Source organism: Diadema antillarum, unplaced genomic scaffold, assembly GCF_040938485.1.
Source record: "Diadema antillarum isolate AM-2024a unplaced genomic scaffold, OU_Dant_1.0 scf00000009, whole genome shotgun sequence".
Lineage (NCBI taxonomy): Eukaryota > Metazoa > Echinodermata > Echinoidea > Diadematoida > Diadematidae > Diadema > Diadema antillarum.
In genome coordinates, this window is record NW_027270898.1 from 2,128,843 (window position 1) to 2,154,771 (window position 25,929).

At 39.9% G+C, this 25,929-nt stretch overlaps 2 protein-coding genes across 2 annotated transcripts; one reads left to right on the forward strand and one right to left on the reverse strand.

The window, feature by feature from the left end:
• Positions 1–708: 708 nt before the first annotated feature.
• Positions 709–8,838, reverse strand: LOC139719316 (vesicle transport protein SEC20-like). The gene is made up of 6 exons (XM_071630738.1): positions 8,758–8,838; positions 4,076–4,168; positions 3,565–3,656; positions 2,621–2,728; positions 1,534–1,649; positions 709–896 (listed from the first exon to the last, which is right to left on the reverse strand). Exons 1-6 carry the CDS (start codon positions 8,836–8,838, stop codon positions 709–711), a joined length of 678 nt encoding a protein of 225 aa, XP_071486839.1.
• Positions 8,839–9,201: 363 nt separating this feature from the next.
• LOC139719328 (ectonucleoside triphosphate diphosphohydrolase 4-like) lies at positions 9,202–24,899 on the forward strand. Its single transcript, XM_071630747.1, has 10 exons — positions 9,202–9,369; positions 14,486–14,868; positions 15,288–15,438; positions 16,179–16,342; positions 18,064–18,221; positions 19,942–20,114; positions 20,829–21,159; positions 22,723–22,805; positions 23,784–23,945; positions 24,432–24,899. Exons 1-10 carry the CDS (start codon positions 9,362–9,364, stop codon positions 24,694–24,696), a joined length of 1,878 nt encoding a protein of 625 aa, XP_071486848.1. The 5' UTR covers positions 9,202–9,361; the 3' UTR covers positions 24,697–24,899.
• The last annotated feature ends 1,030 nt before the right edge of the window (positions 24,900–25,929 follow it).

The window sequence follows — 25,929 nt, forward strand, 5'->3', positions numbered from 1 at the left end:
ACAGTTTCCTAGGTTAGTTGTCACCAATGGTGTCATGTACTGACAGGTGAAAGGTGAAGAGATGGACCCACTTAGACAATTGTTGGTACCTAGATGTCTCTGCTGGAAGAAATTAGAACAGGCCCACGACCAACCATGGGGGCACCAAGGAGTCTACCGGACTACCAGCATCCTGAAGACTAGATTCTTCAGGCCTGTGTTGCATCAAGACATGAAAGCCTATGTGACGAAGTGCTTCTCTTGCACCATTGCTAAGGCTCCTAGTCTAACTATCCACACTCCTTGTAGACACTTATTAGCATTTCAACAAATGGAATTACTGGCCATAGACTTTGATTTGAAACAAATACTGGCTGGAGCAAATCATTTTTGATAGGGCTCCATTTCATTTGCATCTTCTTCCCTATGAGAAATACAACAACAAAATACCTAATTCTTAGACACAAGCATTTCTTTCAATGGAAACAATACCCCCAAAAAGCATACAAGTATCTATTATCGTAGAAACAATGCCATCTGTTTTCGTCATTAGAATCTCTTCCATCTCCAATGTCTGCGGAAAACGGTCACAACACATCCACATACTGTTTGCTGTCCATGTACCTTCAGCACAAACGATGAACGAAACTCCTTCACAAAAGTTATGAGATGGCATTTTGAGATGTACAGTAAGTCATGTTTGAGCTTTCGGTGCATGGCACTGGTCCATCAAAAAATCCTCTTCTTCAGGATGTAGATGACCGTCGCTAGAAAGAGGGCAAGGGCAAGGAATATCAGCAGCTTGTCGGTCATCTCCCTCCGGCCGTACTTGGTCAGGAGGTTACGGCTAGTGTGGATCACCCCGGCCATCCCTTTGAATTCCTCGTGCGTCTCTTGCAGGGTACCGGATGATTTGACTGGGGGGAAATATTACACAGAGAGGAAGAAAACTACAACGCTAAGACCTGGAGCTAAAATTCTACAGGGCTAAACGTGTTTTACTGTCTACATAGATTTCAAGTCGTTATAATTCACAGCTTCACTAGCATGCATCTTGCGGGATAACATTTTTCTTTTGTAATATAAGCATTCAAACCCATTTCTTTGCTATAATTAGATGTAATGACAAGAAATGTGAGGGGCTGCCTTCATTGACACCAAGTTTTAAGATCATCATCTCTAGAGTAGCTTTCAAAGAAGAGAACTTGTGTGCACTTATCTTGTTTCACACATAAAGTACTGCTCAATTACTACCATGTTATCCATTGTTCAGCATTGAAATGTATTCAAATTATCAGAAACTCCCACATTCCTTGTGATACAAGGATAAGTTGTATTAGAGAAGAGCCAGATTCAAGACAGATGACTGAGTGCTGTGTCAAAAAGCATGTTTTTGATGTATCACTATTCTTTGTGGCAGCCCACTCTCGCTTATTCAGTTTTCTTTTTATTTCTTTTTGCATTGAAAGTCATACGAAAGCATGCTACTATCCTACATACATGGATGAACCTATCTCTATCTCTGTTAAAATGGTCAGTGAGTTCTGAACCTACCTAATGTCTGATTGGTGATGTTGCTTCTCTCAACGTTGGCTGCCATCATCCGATTCAGACTCAGGAGGTTTTCTGTGATGCTGCTCGCAGTCTTGGCAAGATCTTCTTTATTCTTCCTGTTGGGCAACAAGGAAAAAGGCAAGTCATAGTGGTCTAGTGTGCTGTGGATACCTGACTGTGAGTTGATCCTTGGTTCAAGCCCTGGGCACAACAACAGTATCCAAGCACACTAAATCCTCTTTTCAAGAGGATGAGTGGGTGAGTAAGTATTCTCTGTAGTAGATCCAGATTCTTAAGGATCACTCTTTTAAGAGAGCCACACTGGCTCCCAATTTGCCAACGAATATCTTAATAAGATCTTGCTGATTGTATACAAGGCACTCACGGGTCAAGCCCAAAGTCATTTTATAGGACATTTAGTACTCAAATCTCCCAAACACACTCACTCAAAACCTGTGCAGTTCTGAAGATATCTACTATCACAAATCCAAACATGTAAAACTAAAATAACATAAGGAGAAGAAGCATTTGTCTGCGCAGACGCCCCAAACTGTGAACTTACCATTCACACTAATACTGAGAAACACATCCATTCACTTTTGCTCAAGCTTTATCAGGAACTCTTGCAAATTGTTGTTGTTATCATCATCATTATCATGATTATTATCATTATCATTATCATTATTATTATTATTATCATTATTACTATTATTATTATTATTATTATTATTATTATTATTATTATTATTATTATTATTATTATTATTATTATTATTATTATTATTATCATTATCATTATTATTTTCATCATCAACAGCATCATCATCATCATCATCATCATCATCATCATCATCACTACTGCTACCCTTATTATTATTATGGTGTGAAAATTTTCACAAAAGTGATCTTGACCACATCCACAGCAGCAGGTGGTAGGGGAAATAGTGCACATTACCAAGTAGGTCGGCACTGTATGTACCATACGATTACGGGATTCCCCATGAAGTTGAGAGTTTCCCTCATTTTGCTCCAGCAAAGGAACCAGAAGGAACACAAAAGACTGGTCCTTTGTGAATACTGTTCTCACCTCTTCCTGACTTGTGGGTCCTCCTTCGCTCTCAAGAGCTCATTCCTCTGGTCCCGATCTATCTCCATCTTACACGTGAGATTTGCTTTCCTGATTGCAGTCTGTGTGCTGAAGAATGCAGAGAGAATAATCGTTTCATGACTCCTTCACATACACCATGTATTGCAATTCTCAATTCCTCAGCACCATTTACACAAGTGTATTTGTAATTGAATCATTTACATCAGTAGTAACACTGATGACTGGTACACAGCATGGTATTACCATTCTGTGTATCATACTGTGATTACTGTACCTATGTCCAACTCCATTTGTACCCACATGTTTCAGTCTTGAGTAATTCCTAGGTGTAACACTTAGGCCTTACAATGTACTCAAGACTGCAACACCGCGTGGGTGCAAATGGGGTTGTACAGAGATATGATACACAGAATGGTTACAGATACACTGTGGGTAATATGCTACACCAATGCAGAGAGAGTGTTTACACTCGTAATGTTACACAAGAGTAGCAGAGATAGTAGAAAAAAGTGATTTTTCTGATTTGGGTTTGAAAGTGTTTTCGCCAAATCAAACGTTCCACTTCCAATGTCTTACATTGTGAGTCACAAATATCTGTGGTCAGCTTTTCCCACATCTATTTCCTATTTCCAACTATTTCCAAACTGCAAAACTTTTCATTTTCATAGTATATTTCAACTACCGGTATACCCTTCCGGCTTCAAACAGAAACTGAGATATCAAGGCTGAAATCACTGGGCACAGCATGTTGTACATAATTTTAAAAAGGGGGAGCATATTATCAACAGGTAATGGGAGAAAATCTTATGCCAAACAAAAAAAAAATACAAGTTTTGCCCATCAGTAGCAAATTTCTGTGACATGCAGAAAGGTACCACGTACCAGAAGTCATAGCAGGGACAAACCTGTACATAGATACTTACTTTAGAAGCTGTTTGTGGTAATGTTCAGCTTCTTTCAGTAGTCCGATCCTGTCTGTTTCTTTGTCTTGTTCTTTGCCAATTTTCTCTAATTCCTGGACAGACAAAATAAAGAAATGCAGGAGAATGACACATTTGGGACCCATTCTTTGCAGATCAAACTTTTCTTATGTACATGTAGATGTTTCTATTTCCTGAGTTTGGCAACATATAAAAAAAAAAAGAAAAGATATACAATGTGTATCTGATCTAACACTTAAAATCGTCGGGTGAGAATGAGAAGGGCGTCAAGTTGCCGCTAAACCCAGTGTTCAAGACAACTTAACGTCCTCATCATTCTCGGCCGACGAAATTGTCTCTTATCGATTTTTGAAACTAGACACATCATTACAGTTCTTTATTCATAATCTAAAGGCAGTTAGTGAAAATGACAAAACAATATCCACCTCTAAATTAAAATGTATGGTAGGTACCAGGTAGTACGGTAACTAGTATGAGTAGTTGGATGACAAACCTCAATTCTGCTCTTCAGGACTACAGTCTCAGCTTTTATTCTTGCATTTATGTCATTTAGACCCTCCATCGTCTTGCAGCTGCCTCTCAACTCCTGTTTAAAAAATGATACATGCAAGACTATGATTTATTTGTACACGAGAAGGGAAAACAAAGAAAGCTATGAATAAATACTGGGTGAGGGATCTTTATCTTTCCGGTATGAATAACTGTCCATGAACTGCCTCTGCAAATGTGCAGGAGTTAGAGGACAAGAAGTAGTCCATTTGGTGGAATGTTCTGCGTTATCCAGGTGGATGTGATAAAGGAAATAATAATCATACTAAACTAGAAAAGCACTCAGAGAGTGCAGACCTCCACCAGCTAGCAACTGATTTCCACTCATACACGCATGCAATTTCCCAATGTAGAAACCTTTTGTCTACATCATCAGCTTCCAGCTGCACAGCGCCTTGTCCAAGCAGAGTACGTTTTAATAGTGCGCATTTGTTAACCTCCAGTACGCGCAGCTTGAACTCCAAAGTTCATTGACCTTATATGCCAAAATATTAAAAATCCTTCAAAATCCATAAAAATTCCCAGATCACTACCCAAATTTAATCATCTGTTCCTTGTGTCATTACCGACTTTTCCCGCAAGATTCAAATCCATTCACAACTCTTTGAGTTATTTTGCACACAGCAAACAATCAAACAAACAAGCCAACATTGATGAAAACATAACCTCCTTCCTTGGCGGAGGTAATAACACTATTTACGGTACTTACATAATATATTCATAACTAATATGGAAATTTTGAAATGGAACTTTTTCCTCTGGGCCCTGCCCAAGACACAAGTCATGAAGTCTACATTGTCAGTTTGTTTCTGCTGACTCTGAACACTAACTGCATGTCTACCCCTTCTGATGTCCCCTAGGAGAGTCTATTTGTGTATAAATACTGGACATTTATTTTTCATTGCTCAGAATTCAGTCCTCAGAGGATAAAAATTTCGAGTAAAAATAACATTATACTCATTCACCAAGTCCTTCAAATTATAAATTTTGCCAGATTATGTGAATATTTCTTCTGATTTGTGTAATGTCCAACGACAATTTGTGAAAAATATACTTCAAGTTAACTCCTCTACATATACCGGTAGTAATCTTTTAGCACAGTGCAAAATTGCATTATAATTCTGAACACGATTTTCGTAATGGAATAATTGACATTTGTCACATCTTATTCATGAACCAGAATCACTATTCATATGGTACCGGTACCTGTACCCATGATTCACCATACACAGCAGATGGGGCTCAAGTTTTGTATTGTATGGTATACCGTAGGCCCTAACCGCAGCAGCGACCCCATACGGACAAAAATAATTCATATAATCATTACAATCCAGCTGAGCACCAAAAATGTGAAAAGCGCAGCAACTTGAGTAACGCGTGTTACTCTACGTGCGCCGATGTTGACAAAAAGTCACAAACGCATTTGATACAATCTGATTTTGTTCATAATCATTTAACACTTTGATTCACAAACATTCAATTCTTTTAAAATGGTTCTATACACGAAGAAGAGATAGGAGTACAAAGCATCACAAATTCGACCCTATAGTGTACTTTCAAGAACGCATACTTGTAAGATACGGGAAAAAAATTTCGGAGGAAAGTTAAAAACCGCATTTCAGTCCCTTCTTTTTTTTTTACTTCCTTTTCGTATCAACAAATCAATTCACAAATGATTCCTTTTTGTTCCTTCTCAAGGAAATGATCCATAAACAAGGCACTTGAGTTTACAAAATATTTATTTGCAAAATGTATTTTTTTTTTTTGGGGGGGGGGAGGGAGGTAATATTATTGTCGACAAAAACATGAAAATAAATTTGCAAGCCAGTTAATGCTTTTTCAGGTTGTTGTTGACCAGTAAATTTTCTGTTCCGACCAGTACAAAAATGGGGAGGAAAAATGGATATTTACTGATCCGACAGAGACAGGTTGGACCGGCAGAAAAAAAAAATGGGTTAGTGTGCAGCCCTGCTTTATCCAACTTCCAAGATTTGGTGATGAAACCAAAGCAAGCACTCTTGCCAAACTCAGTTGGCAACATTAGGAAGGTGTCATTCTGTTTCACTGCGTTCTCGATAATTTTTATTTACTCCATTTTGAACTTAATTCTTTTTGCATCCTCCTCTACTTCACTTAGAGCATCTTTGAACTCCATGATACCTATGGTATTGGTACGAACAGGTGTCCTTTATTAAATGAGACCGAGAACCAAATACGAGCAACATTGTACATATGGCAGATGACGTAAAATATGAATATTCATTTGCGCATGCGCAGATCAGTATATTTACGTGATAGTTCAAAACGGCGAACGGACAGTATCTCGAGTAGACGGTTTCAAAGTTGACTATTTATCTTGTTTTCGGAGGTAATGGTGAGAAATACATAGTCGCCTCTAATATTCAACAATAATGGTTTTATATCATGTGGCTTTTCGTTGCGAATCCAAGTGTCCTTTTGAGCGGTGAGTTGTTTACGTGTTGCAGTGCATTTGAGTGCTTCCTAAAATTGCATGGGTTGCTTCGGGGCGCTGTTACTGTGTTACAGCGCCCCGCGACAGGGTTACCGTAGGCCCTAGCAAAAGGTCAAAAATGAACATTTCAAACAATTCATGCGATAAAATCTTGAAATAAATCTACATCTTCTAAATTTGAGGTAAAAAGTTAATTTCTTTGCATACTTTTTACATTTTTGCGTTGCACTTTGGCAATTTTGGCCCATACAACACTCAGCAAGCAAGATAGGTCTGCAAAGTCCCATGCCCATAGACCCTAGTCATAGAATGTCATTATTAACAAAGAGATATATGTGTCTGGAATAGTTGCATAGTGTCCAGTAACTATACACACACAGCCCTGTCACTGTACACAAGTGTCGTGTGGCATCTGGTCGGGCTAAATATAAGTGTCCCAGAGCTACCAAGTCTCACGCAGAATGCGTGAAACTCACGCATTTAAGATCCGTCTCACACGATCTCACGCATGGCACCCATTTTTCTCACGCATTGGGACCATAGCAATTGAAGGTATATTTCCCTTTTGTCTTTCAAAATAAGTAAAAATAGTCACTTAAGTATCAGATCACACCATTAAGAGCTAAAGATTGAAAAAGCTCCCTACCGTGGGAGGGGGGACACCCCCTCCCACACCCTCCCCCCCCAGAACATTTTGTTTTATTTCCATTGCATTAGGCATAACACGAAGAAATAATTCTAGATCTACAACACTACAGTGTAGCATCTATCATAGCAGCATGTGGCAGATTAACGATTAATAGCAAAATCTCGAATCTCATTGTCCGGATCAGGAGGAGTTTTTTATTGCATTACTAATTAGGCCAAGTAAAAAAGATAGGTCTAGTATGGTAGGTGTTCAACCCACCGACCGGGTCCATAATGACCGACCGCGCATTATAATGGCATTGCGCGTACAGAAAGAAAATGCACGCATGGGACTGCGCGCAACGGTGTTCGATTCTTCACTGGGCTACGCTACCGAGTAAAATGTGGCGAAAACAACTAAGTATTCCCTCTAAATTACCGAAATTTAGCAAAATCGAATAAGGTTTATCGTGTAACTACATATAACTATACAGGCCTACCTTTGCTGACTCGTTGTTAGATGTAGAGTATCCTTCCGTAATAAATTTGACGATTTTGACCGCAAAATTGGCACCGCCGCTTGTACGATCGTGCACACACGTTACACATACACATGACATAAACATTTTGTCGCCCGCTACGACCGTACGAGTTGATGCAGAAACGAGAAATGAATGTTGAAAAAACAAACCGACTCATCTAATTTACTTCAATTACGATGAAAAGTTTACTAATGAAAATCAAGTCAAATTCATCAAACAGTCCTTCAAAAGTAATATCGAAGGATTCAAAATATATTCAAATATTGTTGGGGAAAAAATGACGGCTAGAAAAAAACAGCGGCCTGTCGCAAAAACGCATTTAAGTGCCCTTTATACGTATTGTCAGGGTGGCCGGTTGAAATGAACAGGGCAACTGAGTGCGGAAAAATGACACCCCACGCGTTCGAAGCCGCCATCTAGAGCGCGTACCTCAGATCGCATTTTCAGTGCGCGCTTGTGAATCCGGAGTATTTTCTCCACACGTGAGTAAAATTTCAGGCAAATTGTGAGATTTTTCACGTTTCTGTTGATAGAAAAACGTTAGGTGTCCGGTATTATGAACACCCAACCATACTTAGTAGAGTAGTAATGTTAGCTGCTCGTCCTCGCGCGTGTCTATTTTGCAACTTTGGCCACCGCATGCTTTTTTTTTTGCTATTTACTATTTTTTTAAAGTGGCTTTTTATCAAAAACTGTTGTTTCTCGTCCCCGCCTGCACCCCTTTTTGATTGCCGCATCAATCACTAAAAGATACAGACCGATACGTAGATGTGTGATGAAATGTGCAGACAGACAGCAGTGCTATAATCCACAGACTGAATTACATTACAACTTTTACAATATACGGGACTGCACATATTGTTGGCAGTATCATAATTACGTACTATTTCCTTCGTCGTCACTTCCTACAAACACGTCGACAATCAAACATTAATTATAATCACCTCGTAGATAACCACTACATGTTATTCTTTATAAGTATACCTGAGCATAAGCATTCAGCTGTAAGTCGTGCTTGACGATTTCTTGCACACATGTTCTGATTCTCACTGCGTCGAGAGCCATTTTTGCTCGATCTGTACAAGACGAAAATACATGAAATTGGCAACTAATTGTCTGCTTACTCTTTGCATAATTTATTAAATTCAAGCTTAATTTTCTACAATATACACTTTTGTTATCTTTTTTAAGAGTTTTTGATATTGAATATATACAAATTTATAAAATGTATATTTTTACTTTTTGAATATAGAACTAATTCTTAGATGTTTACTTTACAACGTTGCCGTAAACACGCTTACACAGCTACAGCTATTAATCGTCCACGTACACGTACACTGTACTCTATTGGTATACCAAGTGCTTTTGGCTGACACACAGCTAGCCGAAGCCGAAGTTACACGTCGCCCAGCAGATGGAGAATGCCGGTGTCAAATGTTGACTTGTTATCGGATAGGTAGTAGCACTTTGCTCATATTAATCTGCTCAAGCACACCGGGAACTATGATGCCTGACAATTATTTACCCAGCGGCTGAGACCATCTGTATTTTATTCAAACTAAACAAGATATTTGGCTCCATCACGAGTATGGTTCGGTAAGTATTAAGTTCCAATAAAATGCCCCTCGGCCGGCCGGCGGCCTCGCTAATTGCATTGCATCTCTTTAATATGCTATGTAAATTATAAGCGAGCAGGGACACAAGCCTTCACGTTGAATGTCTCGACATTGATTGATAAATTTAATGGTAAATTACCAGGTTACGCAGCAGCTGGATGAGTCGCGCTGGAGCGGAGGTGTGAGTGACTAGACTCTAACGTTAGTACAGAGAAGTCAGTACAGTAGCCTTCATCCCAGTTCGGGAAACCCACTCACAAGGGGGGCCCCTCCTTATAAGTAACCCGTCCCCCTTATAAGTAACCCCGTCCCCCTTATAAGTAACCCCCGGGGCACCCCTTATAAGGAGTCTCCACGCTTTTTTGCAATGCAACGCGAAAATGAAAGGACTGCGGCAATTCGCTTGATTATGTCCATAAAGCTTCACAAGTTTCCTAGTTACTCAGGAAATTTGAGCAAAATCGGTTCGAGGCATCATATCTAAAATCATGGATTTAAATGCGATGTCAAACGACCCATGCAAATGCTGAAATGCCAGCGATTACTGGCGTGAGTGTCGCCAGGCGCGGCGGCGCGGCAATGCTTGAGTGCAGACGTGGCGACTGAGTACGGTACTCGGTCGCCACGTCTGCACTCAAGCATTGCCGCGCCGCCGCGTCTGGCGACACTCACGCCAGTAATCGCTCGCATTTCAGCATTCGCATGGGTCGTTTGACATCGCATTTAAATCCATGATTTTAGATATGATGCCTCGAACCGATTTTGCTCAAATTTCCTGAGTAACTAGGAAACTTGTGAAGCTTTATGGACATAATCAAGCGAATTGCCGCAGTCCTTTCATTTTCGCGTTGCATTGCAAAAAAGCGTGGAGACTCCTTATAAGGGGTGCCCCGGGGTTACTTATAAGGGGGACGGGGTTACTTATAAGGGGGACGGGTTACTTATAAGGAGGGGCCCCCCTTGTGAGTGGGTTTCCCGAACTGATCCTAAGAAAATCAGATTTTCACCGAACCATGAAATGAGATCAATTATCCATAGATTGATATGTAACATACACATAAACAGTGTTTAAATCAGTCCATCTTTTGCATTTTCTTGGAAAATCTCGCATTTTAATAACTTTTCGCGTACAAGTAGGCCTGTCGTAGCGGTGGCTTCGATTCGCCCATCATCATATTCATAAGTAGAGAGCTCGCTAGCGCCGAGCAAGCGCGCGGCCGCCGCGCGGCGGCCGTGGGCAGTCGTAAATCACACAACACCTATAGCGACTCCCATGGGAGCAACCGCGAAGCTCTCCATGGGCTGCGCGATCGGGCAGCCAATTTCACTGAAACAGGCATTGCAAGGTCCATTTCGTGTACCGTTCTTACCACATGGGCTTACTTGGGGTCGATAAATCTTCCTTTCAAAAAATCAGAAAACACTTCAATTTTGAAATAAGTTAAGTTTCAACACTGCCATATTTTGCGCAATGTGGATTAAGTACAAAATACACCAAGGTCACGACAAATACGTGCGAAATTTCGACTTAGCATGCTAACAGATCGTCCTCCTCGGGCTTCCTTGTAGCGGTTCGTAGCAGACCCAAACCAACGTACAAGGAAGGCAAAAGTAGTTCAGGTTTGTGATTCGAACATGTCGTTTGACATAGGGCCGTATTACTTTTGAGAAAAATGATATCAATGCACCCTGTCATAACTGCTACAGCTAGCGATCTTCGCGAAGAGTTGAGCACTGCGTGTGTAGAAAACGATGTACTTGCGCGAGAGCGCCATCTAGTGCTCAATGACGCCAGCTAACGTTAGTGAAAAAAAATTACTAAGTGTATACAACCACACGCATGTGTCTTTACCATCCAGCCACACGAGTGTGGTTGTAGCCATGGCCTGAGTCACTGGATACAGCCACACTCGCATGGAGAAGCTATATTAATTATTATATTGCGTAGCAGGGAACAAGCTGTGTATGGCCACATCAACACGCGATATGATGTACCAGTACCACTGCAAAGCGATGAACCTACCTCCTAGATTAATTTCATTTAATATTACTTCACCGTCTAGACAAATTTACTTTTTCATTTTAAACTTATCTAATTCTCATTGTCTTTATTTGATAAGATAGATTTAAAATCAATAGCAAAGTTATAATTGATTTTGCACTTTGGTTTACGATTGATCATGCATCGTGTCGTTATTGAGCCTTCGTTCGGGTACAGTAACTCGTAGTCGCAGATCGCGCACCTAGCGTACACAGGCAGCCGGCGCGCGGGTCCCTGCTGGTGCGAGCGGCGGTGCAACTGCGCTGGCTAGGCTGCTGCTGCTGCGCTGAGCAATGAGCGATCACTAGCACCCGAAGTCACGATTGTGGGGCCTACCACCAGCAGTCTAGCAATGTCAATCCGAAGTCCCCCAATGTAGCGGCAGTTGTAACTTTGCTAATAATTCTAAACCCACCGTATCAAGCAAACACAATAAGAACGGAGTGAAAAAAAAATATTTGTAAGAAAACAATATTAGAAGGTATGAAAATGAGGTTACTTTCATCGCTTTGCGAGCAAGCTGGTTGTGTGGTGTTCATGTGCTTGACACGCACGGCGTTCAGCTTCTCCATGTGTGTGTGGATATGATGTACACACTGTCCATCATACACAAGAGTGTGGCTGTATCCAGCGATGTGGGCCATGGCTACAACCACACTCGTGTGGCTGGATGGTAAAGACACACGCGTGTGGTTGTATACACTGCCTTCTCAATTTAATGATAGATGGAGTTTCTCACTAACGGTTAGATTCTAGGTAATTTTAGGTTTAACTTAGATGTCTAGTCATGTTTGACCACGACAGTCCATGTTGACCTGAGTCATTATCTGACATTACATTACTAACGGTTAGACTCTAATAATATTAATAATTGTTGGGTCTAGACTCTCGTCTCAGTTTGTGAGAAATTTTGGACGGCTGCCAGCTCAGCCAGCCAAGCTTTCGTTTCAGGAAGTGTGTCATCATGGTCATATATGGCATTATATTTAAATATATATAATCATATTTCCGTTACATAGGCTTCTAATTTTGTTGCGGAAATCCTAGAGTTTTGATGATAGTAGTCGTTACGGAGCCGTCGTTACTACTAGTAGTACTAGATCTAGTACTACTGACATTACTACAGGAATAGTTGAAACTCAAGCACCTTGTTCATGTAAATTTACTGATAGTGTAGAGTCTATACGCTGTTATTTTTGCGAGGGTTTAATTTTCGTGAATTTCGCGAATCACAGTTGGATCACGAATTTAGCAACACGTGAAAATGTCTCCATGCGCTTTGTTAGTATATTGATAGTGCATTAATGTAAGCATCGGTGTTGATTCAAGAAAACAACATCTCGTGAAAATGTCTATGACCTCGTCATTCACGAAAATATCTGTACGCGTAAATAACAGCATATACAGTATTAGTGTTGATGCTAGTGCATGTAAAATTTATTGTAAGACTAAAGAGAATTAGAAGAACCCACAAAAAACAAGAGCCTGAGCTTAGGGCATTTGCTGCAAACTAAAATGCAATGGAATATAAATCTAACTTTAGATCTACATGCTAGCCAGAAATATTATGAATAATGATTTACATGAAGCATGGCATATTCATCAGAAACAACATCATCTTTCCCCTTCACTATGACTTTCATAAGAACATGTCATGTGAACAACAATCATTAGGATTCACAAGTGACCTCCACACAAGAACACGGATGAAGGATGCCACAGCAAAACAGATGGCACAATCATGGGCTTTTTGAAAGCCTTTGACGTGAAGGTTGGGCATCAACAACTCTTGCACTAATCAGATTTCTTATATATCTGGTTATCAAAGGGTGCGTTTATAAGACTTTTTTCCTGGCCAGAAACAGTGTTTTAAAACACTGTTTCTGGCAAAACAGTGTTTCTAGCAAGAAAAAAAATCTTATAAACGCTAGCTGTAAATTAAAACAGTGTTTTGAAACACTGTTTTGAAACACACAAACTAGTGCGTTTCAAAACAGTGTTTCTGTAGAAACAGTGTTTTAAAAATCTTATAAATGCGACCGCGATCTCAAACACTGTTTAAATGACGTCACATTGCCTTGCACGCACCCTGTTTGACCTTTTACTGAGGAACAAACTGCACAGAGTGAGCTGCACAATGGCACAGTCTGAGCAAGAGCCCCGACACGCTCGGGAGAAAAATCTTGTAAACGCTGTTCTGACAAGACCGTGTTTCAAAACAGTGTTTCAAAACAGTGATTCTCAGCACGCAAAATCTTATAAATGCAGCCTTAGGTGGATCCAAAGCTCTCTCCGTTGAAGGTGTCAGAGGGTCCCTTTGGATAGCATTAAATCATCACCAATACTAGACCAGTATAATCTGGAGTGCCACAGGGTCGGTTCTTGGACCTTGTCTTTTGCTGTTGTAGACTCTACATCAATGACATGACAAGTGGACTAGCATCTAATGTTTGCCAATTTGCGACATGGCAGCCAACGTCATACACAAAATTTTCAACAAGATTTTAACAGGATTAGAAACTGGGCTGAAAAATGGACGATGGTTTTGAACACAGACAAATGGAAGGTACTAATGTCATGATCTCCAGGTGAAGAATCGAGGTTCAACATGTAAATCTTGTGAAAGATGCAAGAATCTTCAGCAAGTTGAAAGAGGCAGACTAAACCAAAAGAAGAAGCAGTGCCCTGCAAGATTGTGCTTAATGTGAATGAACAAGTGTTATGTCCATATTGCCATAGCAGTAACACTGCAGTATGAAATCTGTTTTCAGTTTAGTATCGTCAAGTACAATTCAAGCACAAGCTGCATCTGTGGAAGTACTGTGATGTGTCGTTACTAACAACATTGTTTCTGATTTAATCATGGCAGTTAGTGACAATAGTGTAAAATAGTAACAGTTTATGACCGAGGGCCCTAAGGCAGACTATAATGGACATTTTATGGGAAACAAATACAACAGAGTCGAGAGATAAAGTCATGTAGTAAGACTTGTTTTATGAGTGATGCTAGTTTGTGTCGATTCTTAGAAGCAAAATGTGTTTCTTTCTTATCCAGGTGTCCTTGCCTCCTGCCCCTCCCAGCGGTGTGGCACATCAGTTTCCGCCTCACCCACTGCCGGAGGCAGACGGCATGTCTCGCCCTCGTCATGTGCCTCCTCCTCATCATCAGCATCGCCCTCATCGAGACCGGCGCCTACTCGCGGTCGGACCGCCAGCCCGCCAACTACGAGCGCTACGTCAAGAAGTACGAGCACGTGGAAGCCACCGACACTGACAACCCCAACTTGTACTACGGGGTGGTTATTGATGCTGGCTCCAGTGGCACGCGGGTCTTCGTCTACTTCTGGCCCAAGCACACGGGCAAGAACAACGAGCTCCTGCAAATTCACCAGATGAGAGACTCTGGGAGGAATCCTGTCGTAAAGAAAATAAAACCAGGTGAGAATGTATGTTTGGGACTTGTACTTTAGCTAGATGAGGATTTCTGAAATTACCTACAGGTGAAAAGTCAAGACCGTTTCCCAGGTAGAGACATGTCAAATTGATACATGTAACAACTGTAGCTGTTCAAGTTGTCAGCAATGCATACCTGTTGATCTGTTCAGAAGTTTTTTTCTCTGGTAGCAAACATTGATTGATTTGCCACAATTATTATACGTTAGATGCAGGCAAAGCTTTTCACAACATATGACAATAGTACAATTTAACATGTGATTCCTTTCTGAACCCTACAATGTTAATGACACTGTTTGCACTGGAGAAACTTGCCTTGGTGAATAAAACCATATCTTGACAAAGTGACATATCACCAGTTTCAACATGAGCTCTGCATCCCAACCAAACTTCTTGAACCACAGGCCTAGCGGAGCTGGCCTCCAACCCCCAGGAAGCCAGTATCTACATGGAGCCCCTCCTTGACTTTGCAGTGGATCACATACCAGAGTCCAAGATTCCGGAGACGCCACTGTACATCCTCGCCACAGCTGGCATGCGCATGCTCCCAGAGAGGTTAGCCAAAACTTTTGCTCTCTCTTCTCATTGCAGATTCACAAGCATGAAAGATATTTGCTGTTTTTCTCTCCTGGGCATCTTACTTCGGTTCTGTTCAGAACTATGCTTTCCACCATATATACTCTTCTTCCTTTTGTAAACTCTCCTAGTGGTTCTCCTTATATTTTTTTGGTGAAGCAATACCTTTCTCATCTATTTAGTGTGATATGCCTGGCTTCTTCACAGCTTATTCCATGTCCGTGTCCGAATAGAAAAATAAGATTTGCTCGACAGTTCTTTTTGGGAACACAAATCTTTGTTCCCTCCACAAACATGCTATTTGTGGTGAATTGCTGGTACAGAAGTGTAAGAGGAAATTGATCAAATGAAGTACGAATTTAGAATAACGGCCAAACACTTGGACCTTTTTCCCCCTGTAGACAGCCCATGTACACTTGATGTCCATAAATAACAGAGTAAATAGAGCAAACTTTCATATGTACCATGGATGAAGTTGTTAAGGATTGAAAGTCAAGACAAAGAGCTAGTTTGGGGGCATACACAATGTATTTTTATACCTCTTCTGCTTTGAGAATTACCCAGTCCTTATTTCGTTGTTATTTGAGCTCCATGATTAATTAACACTATGATGAATTTGTTGCACAGAGGAATTCCATGGTTTGACCACTTGTTGGTGAAAAATTATCAGGTGTTTTATATAATGTATTGTATCTCCTACATTTACACTGTGTTCACAGTCAATCACAAGCCATTTTGGAGGACCTGCGCAAAGACATCCCTAGGAACTACAACTTTCTCTTTTCGGAAAAGAATGTTGAGGTGATCAGTGGCAAGCAGGAAGGGGTGTACGCGTGGATCGGAATCAATTATGTTTTAGGACGCTTTGATCACAGCAATGAAGGTAAGCAAGAGACTTAAACGTCCTGTTTACCTCTGGGAGCGGTGATTAAAAAAATGTTCAAGATATCACACTTGATGCATATGTGTAGGTCAGTTGCATCGCAAAAGCATTCTGGGATATAAAATTTTTGCAATAAAGCCTAAGATGTAGGGAGATATTACTGTTTTTCTCAATAAACCTAACTGTAGACAGTTTAGTCTAGAGATATTCTTATTATAACCATTGTTCACATTCTGTATATTCAACAGTACTTAACTTTGATTATACTGATTCAAATTTTTGCATTGGTTGTTTCTTTCCCTAACTCACATTTTAAAACTATTTTGCAGCAGTAATGCTTGGTTTTTGTCTCATCTGCAAATGGTAAATTATGCCTTTAAGTATTCACCCAAGTACTAACAGGCAAATGAAAATAGCCAGTATTGAATGTAGACCACTCACTAGATTTGTTCAAAAGAAGAAAGACAAAAAAAAAAAAAGATTGCTGTGGCCTCTAATGCGTAACCCAAGATGCTAGTCTTGTGGACTCCTTATTTATTTACTGTGCCTTGACTTGATCACATGCGGTAAACTTCTAAAGTACCATCTTTGATAAAAATATTGTTAAGGGCTATATAGACTTTGTATCAAGATATTGTATTTTGTATGGTTGGTACCAAGTTGTCATTATGTGTGCCTGTATCATTGATTGAAATGTTTCCTCTGTGCCAAAGACATATGTGTGTAATGGCTGTACCTGGGTGGTGAAAGAACTGTAATTTATCAGTGTGCTGTGACAAATTTTCTGGAATGAGATCATGAATTAATGAATTCATGTCGCTTCCATATATTCATCACATTTCCAGATGGAACATTACAACTGTATAGATATTTCTCAATGCTCTGTCAAGCAGTTTGATATATATTTTTTTCATAATACAGGAATGAAAACATTGATATGAAAACTTGAATAAAGCTAAATGCCTTTCTGCAGTAACTTTTTTTAAAACATTAAGTGCAATTAATGACAAATACATGGGCAAAATGTTAAAGCAACTAAAGCAATGTGCTTCTTGGCCATAGGATGCCTTGTCAATGCTACTACATTATTAAATATGGCCCAAGACAGACATGTTGGATGATAATTTGTGATGAACAGACTTTCTAAATCATGCTTGTTTTTAGTCAACCGAAATATGAAAGTCAATGCTATGTTTTCTATCATACGGTATTCATGAATTTCATTATATGTGGACAGAACCTATTTGAGCTGATATACATAACATTTTGAAATTGTGTACCAACATGTGCATATTTTACATTGTAAATGATGGAAACTGAATTGTTGTTGATATTTATAAATCATGTTGTTCATTCTAAACATATTTCAGATACCATAAACTGAATTGTTGTTGATATTTATAAATCATAATCATGTTGTTCATTCTAAACATATTTTAGATACCATAAACTGAATTGTTGTTGATGTTTGTAAATCATAATCATGTTGTTCATTCTAAACATACATTTGTATTTCAGATACCATAAACTGAATTGTTGTTGATATTTGTAAATTATAATCATGTTGTTCATTCTAAACATATTTCAGATACCATAAACTGAATTGTTGATATTTTTAAATCATGTTGTTCATTCTAAGCATATTTCAGATACCATGAAGAAACATTCTTATAAATCTTTGATTGTATTTTCCTATTCCCCCCCCCCCCCCCTTCACACAGATGAGCCAGTCGTTGAGGTCCAGTTACCAGGAGCGGAGGCGTCGCCCATGACTGTCTCCCGGAAGCGGACGGTCGGGGTGCTGGACATGGGGGGAGGGTCCGCCCAGATCGCCTACGAGGTTCCCCAGACTGTAAGCTTCAATCTGGCTAGTCCTAAGGTGTATATCATGTCGCACAAATTTTCACCATGTGGAGTAGAGTAGAAGCAATGATAGTCTAGTGCTATTAAAGGACAAGTTCACCTTCATACATGTGGATTGAGTGAAGGCAACAATATTAGTCGAACACATCAGTGAAAGTTTGGGGAAAATTGGACAATCCGTTCAAAAGTTATGAATTTTTGAAGTTTCTACTCAGTCACGGCTGGATGAAAAGACTAAGTTAGCTTGTGATGTCACATGAGTACAACGATATAAAGAAAGAATAAAGAAAATTCAACATATTTCCATTTTTCTCGCATAACAAAAGAACACTCAACTTCTCTCTTTCAGAAGGCAGGGGAAATAATATTACCCTTAACATACGTCTGTAGCAAGTTGAAGAAATGTGCACTTTATTCAAAAAGTAAAGTTTTGTGACATTCTCTTTTTATTTTCCTTATTAGTTGTACGCATGTGACATCATACACTGTAGTAGTCTTCTCATCCAGTAGTGACTGCGCAGATACTTAAAATATTCATAACTTTTGAACGGATTGTCCAATTTTCCTCAAACTTTCACTGATGTGTTCTACTCATATTGCTGCATTCTCTCAATCCTAATGTATATGAAGGTGGACTTGTCCTTTAAAGACCGCTTGATTCAACAAGTCGTCCGTAGCTGCATGTTGCATGATTTTATGTTTTATTCATGGCTGTGGATTTCCTCAGTCACTTTGGGTACATATGTGTGTATAAATTTGTGTTGATCACAATCTGTCAAAGTTGTTCACAATGAATTGATTTTCATTAGTTTGTTTTTGTTTTGTTTTTGTTTTTTATATAATGAGTCAACCCCCCTTTTTATGTGCATATACTCCGTGATGCTGGACCAGTAAATCATACATGTAAATGGGCTGTCGGGCTTAAATGACTTCATAACACGTACACTGTTCCCCTCAGGGCTTCCAATTCACTGCGAGTCAGTACCCACCCATTTCCTGTCACATTTCTGTTATGCTCACCCAGACCAATCCTTCTCGTCACAGTTATTAAGTAAAGAAAGGAAGGAGAATTACTTTGTGTTGAAGGAAGCGCAAGAGCAAATCCTCTTTGCGTGTCTGAGTCACACTAGGCAGGGGGTTGCTGAGGAATGATGGCAGAATCCTCTCAATGCTATTATTCCCTTTTTGTAAGCCTTGTTTAGCTCATCTCAGCTGAAGTTGGCATTCAGTGGAAGAATGACACATGTCACATTTTAACTTACACATCCACTGCATTGCACAGCAAGCTGTTACCTTGTCCCATATGAATTTGTTTTTATTTTGTTTTGAATGCCTTTTGAGTGTCACGCTTTTGCCATCAGATGAACAAGAGTTTTCTGCTGCAAAAAAAATGTCACGTTTGCACCATATGATGATTGCTGTTATATGCGTTACATGTGAAACTGTTGTTAGAATCTACAACAAGCTAATTTCTTTCCAACACTGTGTTGTCACTCAATCAATAATCCATCTACAGAATGGACTTGTCTTTCGCAGTAACTTTTCTCTTGAATGAATATTTATCTTAAAAGAGCCATTCTCCTAAATTGACTTCTTACACAAGAAGAGTCTCTCTGAAATCTGTTGATTGAATGAACTTGTTCCTTGAGTGAGCCTGTCTGTTCAATAGTCATGTCTTTTGAATGGCTACATGTATATCTATTCAGTGAATGTATGTCTCTTGAATGGACCCACAGGAAGCAGCAGCTAAGGACTTGATAGCCGAGTTCAATTTGGGCTGTGACCAGCATGAATCTGACCATGTGTACAGAGTCTATGTCACAACGTTCTTGGGATACGGAGGCAATGCAGCGCGGGCGAGATATGAGAGCATTCTAATCAACTCCACTCTTGCAACTCTTGAGAAAAGGTAGATATAGATGATCTCTTAACAGAGAATGACACCCAAATATATTTGTGGATTGAGGGAATGCAGCAATATTAGTAGAACACATCAGTTAAGTTTGAGGAAAATCAGACAATCCATTGAAGAGTTATGAATTTTCTAAGTTTCAGTGCCACTATCTATCACTGGAAAAGAAGACTACAACATTTTGTGACATCATGCATGGACATTGATTCAAGGAAAATAAAAAGAGAGTTCAACATGCTTTCATATTTCCAGCAAAATTAAAGGAGCATTTGACTTACCTTTTTTAGAAAGCAGGAATGATAATATTTTCATAACATATTATATCAGTAACAAGTTGAGGGAATATGTACTTTTGTGTTAAAAAGTACGTTGATGTAAGTTTGTCTTTTGTTGTTGTTGTTGTTTTTTTTTAGAACTTCAGACAAAGTAAAAACACCAAGAAGACCCGGAAAAATTTAAACAACTTCAGTTGCCCTGCAAAGATCAGAGTCAATGGAACTAGCAATCTGGAAAGGAAGGGTCTTTATACTGTGGATGGCACATTATCAAAGTGAACAACACAGTAAACCATATCAACAGACAATACAAACACTGCTTGTAAGATCTTACATGTGCTTGTCCCAGTAATATCGTAGTGGGAGAAGTCTGTGAAGAATTGTAGGCTGGCTAATTTGCTTATCTTTCTTGTTCTGTGTTGTCTTTTTTTGGCAGTCAAACCGCAGTTGGGCTGAGCCCCTCCTCCCCATTCCTGGACCCCTGTCTACCCCTGTCCCTGACCGACACCATCGTCCGCTACGGCCACACCTTCCACTTCAAGGGGACGGGGGACTACATGGCATGCCAGGAGGCCATGACTCCGGTGCTGGGGTCAGGCGCCACGCCCTGCCAGAAGGAGCCCTGCTCCCTAGGCGGGGTCTACCAGCCTGACATCAACTTCGATAACTCGGAGTTCTACGGCTTCTCCGAGTACTGGTACTGCATGGAAGACGTGCTCAGGATGGGCGGGGTCTACGAGTACCGCAAGTTTGAAACTGCAGCCAAAGTAAGCCATAACCTTGTGCATCTGCTTGCCTCTCGAGAGTTGGATCTCTACAGATCTGTTATCATGTCTCTCAGTGATTTGCTGTTTACAATGTGCTGAATTCTATCAGAAATGAACACTGTATAAGTGGAAATTTTTGTGGTGTTGAAATTTTTGTGCATTTCATGCGACCAGAAACTAGCACGAAAATAAAAGCATGCAAATATTTTTACTTGCTTAGGTTCTAGTAGTTCATGTCTTGATTCTTGCTAATAAAAAATGTCCAAAACTCATCTTATGCGGTCAAGTGCTAAAAATTACTCACGTGAAAGTATTCACTTTTACAGCATCAGTGTTTAGCTTTTATTTGCCCAGGCACTTTGCTTAACTTGCCAAGCTCTTTCACTGGCATTCAGTAATCTCTCCAAACTTCGTTGTAAAGTAAGCAAACCCGTTCAGGCGTACCAGTGTGCATCAGTCTAACAGGAAGACCATGGTGATACAATAACAATAAGGATAAAGGGGAAGTACGTGATCTGCATTCATTTACAACCAGTTTCCAGACATCAGGGCCAATCAGTAACCTCTCCAAACCTGACCTAGTTGTAATGTTAGTAAGACCACTCAGGTGTAGCAGTGTGCCTGAGTCCAACAGGGAGGCCATGGTGACACAATAGGGATTAGGGGGATTAGGGGGATTAGGTAATCTATATTCACTGATAACCACTTTCTAGACATCTATGCCAATCAGTGAAGAAAGCCTTGTAGATTGTGAGCCAATTCCCGACCAAAACGCGGTCGTTTCATGAGGACTAAAACTCATCCAGGAAAGTGCATTCCTGTTGACAGGACTGCTGCTCATTCTGGATTCTGGATAGAATTAGGTACACAGTGAACCGCCAATCAGTGTAATTTTACTATCTCAATATAGAAACATAGCAAGATTCTTTAAAACTGGGTCTTAGAAATCATGATAATTTTGCTCTCTGTTTTTGGTGGGGTTTTTTTTTTTTGGATATGTTTGCTCTGTTAAAAATCAACATTAAACATCATGCTGATGGATTTGTCATTCTTCTGCTCTCAAGCAGTTGTTTTTATTGATACAAATAAAAGGTTACATTTAGCCATGCTGAATTGCTTTCTTGCATTTTCTTAACCTATTGATGCAACCTGTGTAACAATTTAGATTTTTAGGAGTAGAATCTCAGCCAGAGTGTGTCCATTATCTATGTTGGAAAAAATAAATGTATGTGTATGCATTTAATTTATGTACATTTGTAGTGTGCTATCCCAGTGTAACATTATTGCAAGACTGGTTTTGAAACTGAGAAGACTGACCATTTCTCCATTACACCATCTAAAATTTATCTGACATATGAAAACATCCCTCCTGATCCCTTCTTGCACATAATAGATATGCCTGAGGATTAGTCGTTGAGTCTATACCTTGTTCATTATCTCTCATTTTCGTGAATAGGGAGAGTCAGTCTGAATTCTCTATGTTCATTAAGACATTGCTCCTCACGTTGTGACGAATAACACCGCGTATTACATTACAATTTCTTTCTTTCCATTTTCTTACAGAGTTATTGCGCCACCAAGTGGTCACTTTTACAAGAGCATCATAAAAAGGGTTTATACAGCAAAGCCGATGAGCACAGATTAAAGTAAGTCTAATCTCTTCTAAACAAAGCTAAATTTTGGATCACATGCACTCATTTCCTTTTCCCCTTGTAAAAATGTACAATGTCTATGAATCAAACAAATGCATAGATTTTGGGCCAGTTGTCATGTTGAATTTTTTAGTCAAGTGTCCTTGAATACCTTTGGCATTTACTTTTTTTTTGGGGGGGGGGGGGGGTGGGGTTTGGTTTTCTACAGACGAGTCAGCTATAACAGTTCTCAATGTGCAATATTCTTTCATTTGACTCCAATTGCCAAAGATTTTTTTTAAAAATGACTTGTTATTTCATGTTTCTTATTCATTTTTTTTTTCTTATAACATTTATTTCCACAAAAACATTTTAAGGCCAGAAAAGAACTTTAAAAGATGAAACGATAGGTCCCATTGTATTTGCGTTACAACAAGATATTGCATCAAATGCTGTTTTATCATTTCCTTCCTCTGTAATGTTAAATTGCATTTGGTACCGTACATATTACCAGTAGCGTTTCCTTGTCATCAGTTATATATGACCATTGTAGAAGCAGAAGGATGTAACTTCGTCAGGTTCAAATTTTGCAATGATGTCCTTGTGGTTCTTAAACTGAATAGCAGTAACTTCCACAGACTAGTGGTAATCCTTGAAGTCTTGAGCACTAGTCAGCTTCTTGCCACGGCTTTTTATTACCTAGATCATCAGAGTGGAAATGGATGCATGGTCCTTTGATTATTTGCTTACAAGCATTTAATTGCTTTCTTACTGACTATGAAAGAAACATCCAAACTCAACTTCAGCTTAAACTGGAGGGAAGATATGAACAAGGTAATAAGTTTATATTTGTGATATTGGCAGCATGTTTCATTATGTTTCAGTTGAACAGAACAAATTGAAATTACAGTGTAAATTCATTGAGAATAGTTACTAAATCAGATGCCACAAAGAGCTAATCAGTTTGCATACATGCCATCTCATCATCTACAGATACCAGTGTTTTAAGTCAGCGTGGATCACAACCGTGCTCCATCAAGGTTTCAAGTTCCCCAAGGACTATCACTACTTACGGTCAGCGAGTCTGATCCATGACAAAGAAGTCCAGTGGACATTAGGTGCAATACTCTACAGAACTAGATTCTTGCCACTGCGGTGAGTTTGCTTACTTGTTTGCTTATTTGTTTGTTTGTTTGTTTGTTTGACTTTCTGTTCAAATTGTACACTACCTACCTTTACATCCCTCCATACCCAAATGTGATCAGCTGAGTGATATTTTTAAATTTGTCACTGTTTAGAATTGCTCAGTGTATTTGGCTAAAGCTGTCCTCCTCATTGTTATGTTTGACAAAAAAAGGCAATGTATTAAAGAAAAAAGGGAAAGCTATTTCCATTCACTGACCAGCAGTCAAATTTTTTGTTGGACAATGAATGCCTTAATTTGATACTTTGTTTAGCACTCTAAAGTATCACAGTGTTCTTACTGCAGTCATTGTTAATTGTCTTCCGCAAATGTTAAAGGATGAATTGTCTGTTCACCAAATATATGCTAAGTTTAAAGTGTATCAACTTCCCATCAGGTATGATGGGCTGTGCAGAAAGTAGAAAGATAAATGTGCTCTCCGTTCTGTTGCTTTACAGAGAAATTCAGCAGGGGGCCTTCCAAAAATCCTACCGCCCCCCTTGGATGCGGGCAGCGGCCCCCTGGCTGTCCAATCAGTACCTCCTGGTCGTCTGCTTCCTCGTTGTCATCGCCTTCATCTTCGTCTACTCCCGCTGGCTGGGACGGATGCAGTCGCCGCGGGCAACGGGCCTGAAGCGGGTGCCCACCATGGCCTACTTCATGACGGAGGAGGACCAGGTGCAGGATGGGGTCTACGAGATGCCGGGCCTCAATCTCAGCTGATTGGGCTTTGGTCAAAGCCCCCATCCCACCGAGACAAGACTGAAGAGTGCCAAGCCCACAGCACAGCTCCCTCTGTTGGTGAATGCAGGAGAAGGGACCAAAGGAGATATCACTGGTTTAAAGGAGCGGTGAGAGATTTCCTTTATAGCAGTCTGTTTGATGTAATCCTCAAAATCCTGTGGTGGTCCTGTGATGTGGTCAGTGTGGAGCGAGGTCGTAAGAGATTGATTCAGCTGGTCAAGACTTCAGTATGGTTACAAGTCTCCTGTATTTCATCAACAAGATAGATAGAGTTGCCTCCTCTCTGTCCCTTGTGTCCAGCTATGGTGCACTTTATAACATCTAAGTATGACAGAGACTGCTCCAACAGAAGGATTGTGAATTGGGTAGTGCCATGCCTTTCAGCATGGTATGACATTTTGTTGCTACTTGTAGGTACGTTCCCTTGATTTATGAGCATATTTGACTGTTCATACATCTAGTCAGCTGTGATCAGTGGGAGATATCTAGAAGATGGACACATGGGATATTTGTTCTCTTTGTTCTTGAGAAATTTCTGTGGCGGGATTAGGTTTCTCAAGGTTTCCTTGAATTGGGGTCATACCGAGGTATATGATTCAAGTTTGTGTCGATTTCAGTTTGATATTTTTATCTCTTTTTATATATATTGAAGCTATGGTGGGATTCATAAAAAAGTCATGCTTTTTTAGAAGAAAATTGATGGAAATTTTTGTGGTATCATATAGCACCTATTCTCACAGGGCTTTTATGAATGGGCCAGATACATGTATGCTTGAAAAGATTGGTGCCACTGTTGAATGCTCAAGCCAGAACTGGATGTCAAAAAAAATCCTCTGAATTGCTTTTTTCTTTTGTGCATTCAGTCTTACGACTGCGAGATATAAATATCTCAATAAAATATCATGTATTTACTATCAAATTAAACTTAGATTTTGCCACATCGAAATGATGAAGGGGAGGAGTAGCACATGTAGCAGGTCTGTGCTGTTTGGAAGTGGACAAAGTATGAATGGTCTACATGCAAGAAGCTTTCTCCGATGCATAATCATGCCAACTTCCAGATTGACATAGGTCATGTAAATGTCCACTTGATGAATGTAAGGCTGACAGGGATAGGCTGATCGCTAGTGTTGCTGCAAGAGTCGACTGTGTTGATTTGCCAATGAGGAAGAGCCCTGTAGGGTGTGGCGGTGTTGTTTGTAGCCGTGAAAA

Bases quoted from the DNA above. Each gene is read 5' to 3' on its own strand.
- LOC139719316 (XM_071630738.1), bottom strand. From the start codon at position 8,838: ATGGCTCTCGACGCAGTGAGAATCAGAACATGTGTGCAAGAAATCGTC. The intron at 2,729-3,564 runs GTAAGTATCTAT...TGCATTCTTCAG, and splicing joins TACCACAAACAGCTTCTAAA to CACACAGACTGCAATCAGGA. The intron at 1,650-2,620 runs GTGAGAACAGTA...GTTGCCCAACAG, and splicing joins GACCCACAAGTCAGGAAGAG to GAAGAATAAAGAAGATCTTG.
- LOC139719328 (XM_071630747.1), top strand. The intron at 16,343-18,063 runs GTAAGCAAGAGA...CCCTTCACACAG, and splicing joins CTTTGATCACAGCAATGAAG to ATGAGCCAGTCGTTGAGGTC. The intron at 21,160-22,722 runs GTAAGCCATAAC...ATTTTCTTACAG, and splicing joins AGTTTGAAACTGCAGCCAAA to AGTTATTGCGCCACCAAGTG.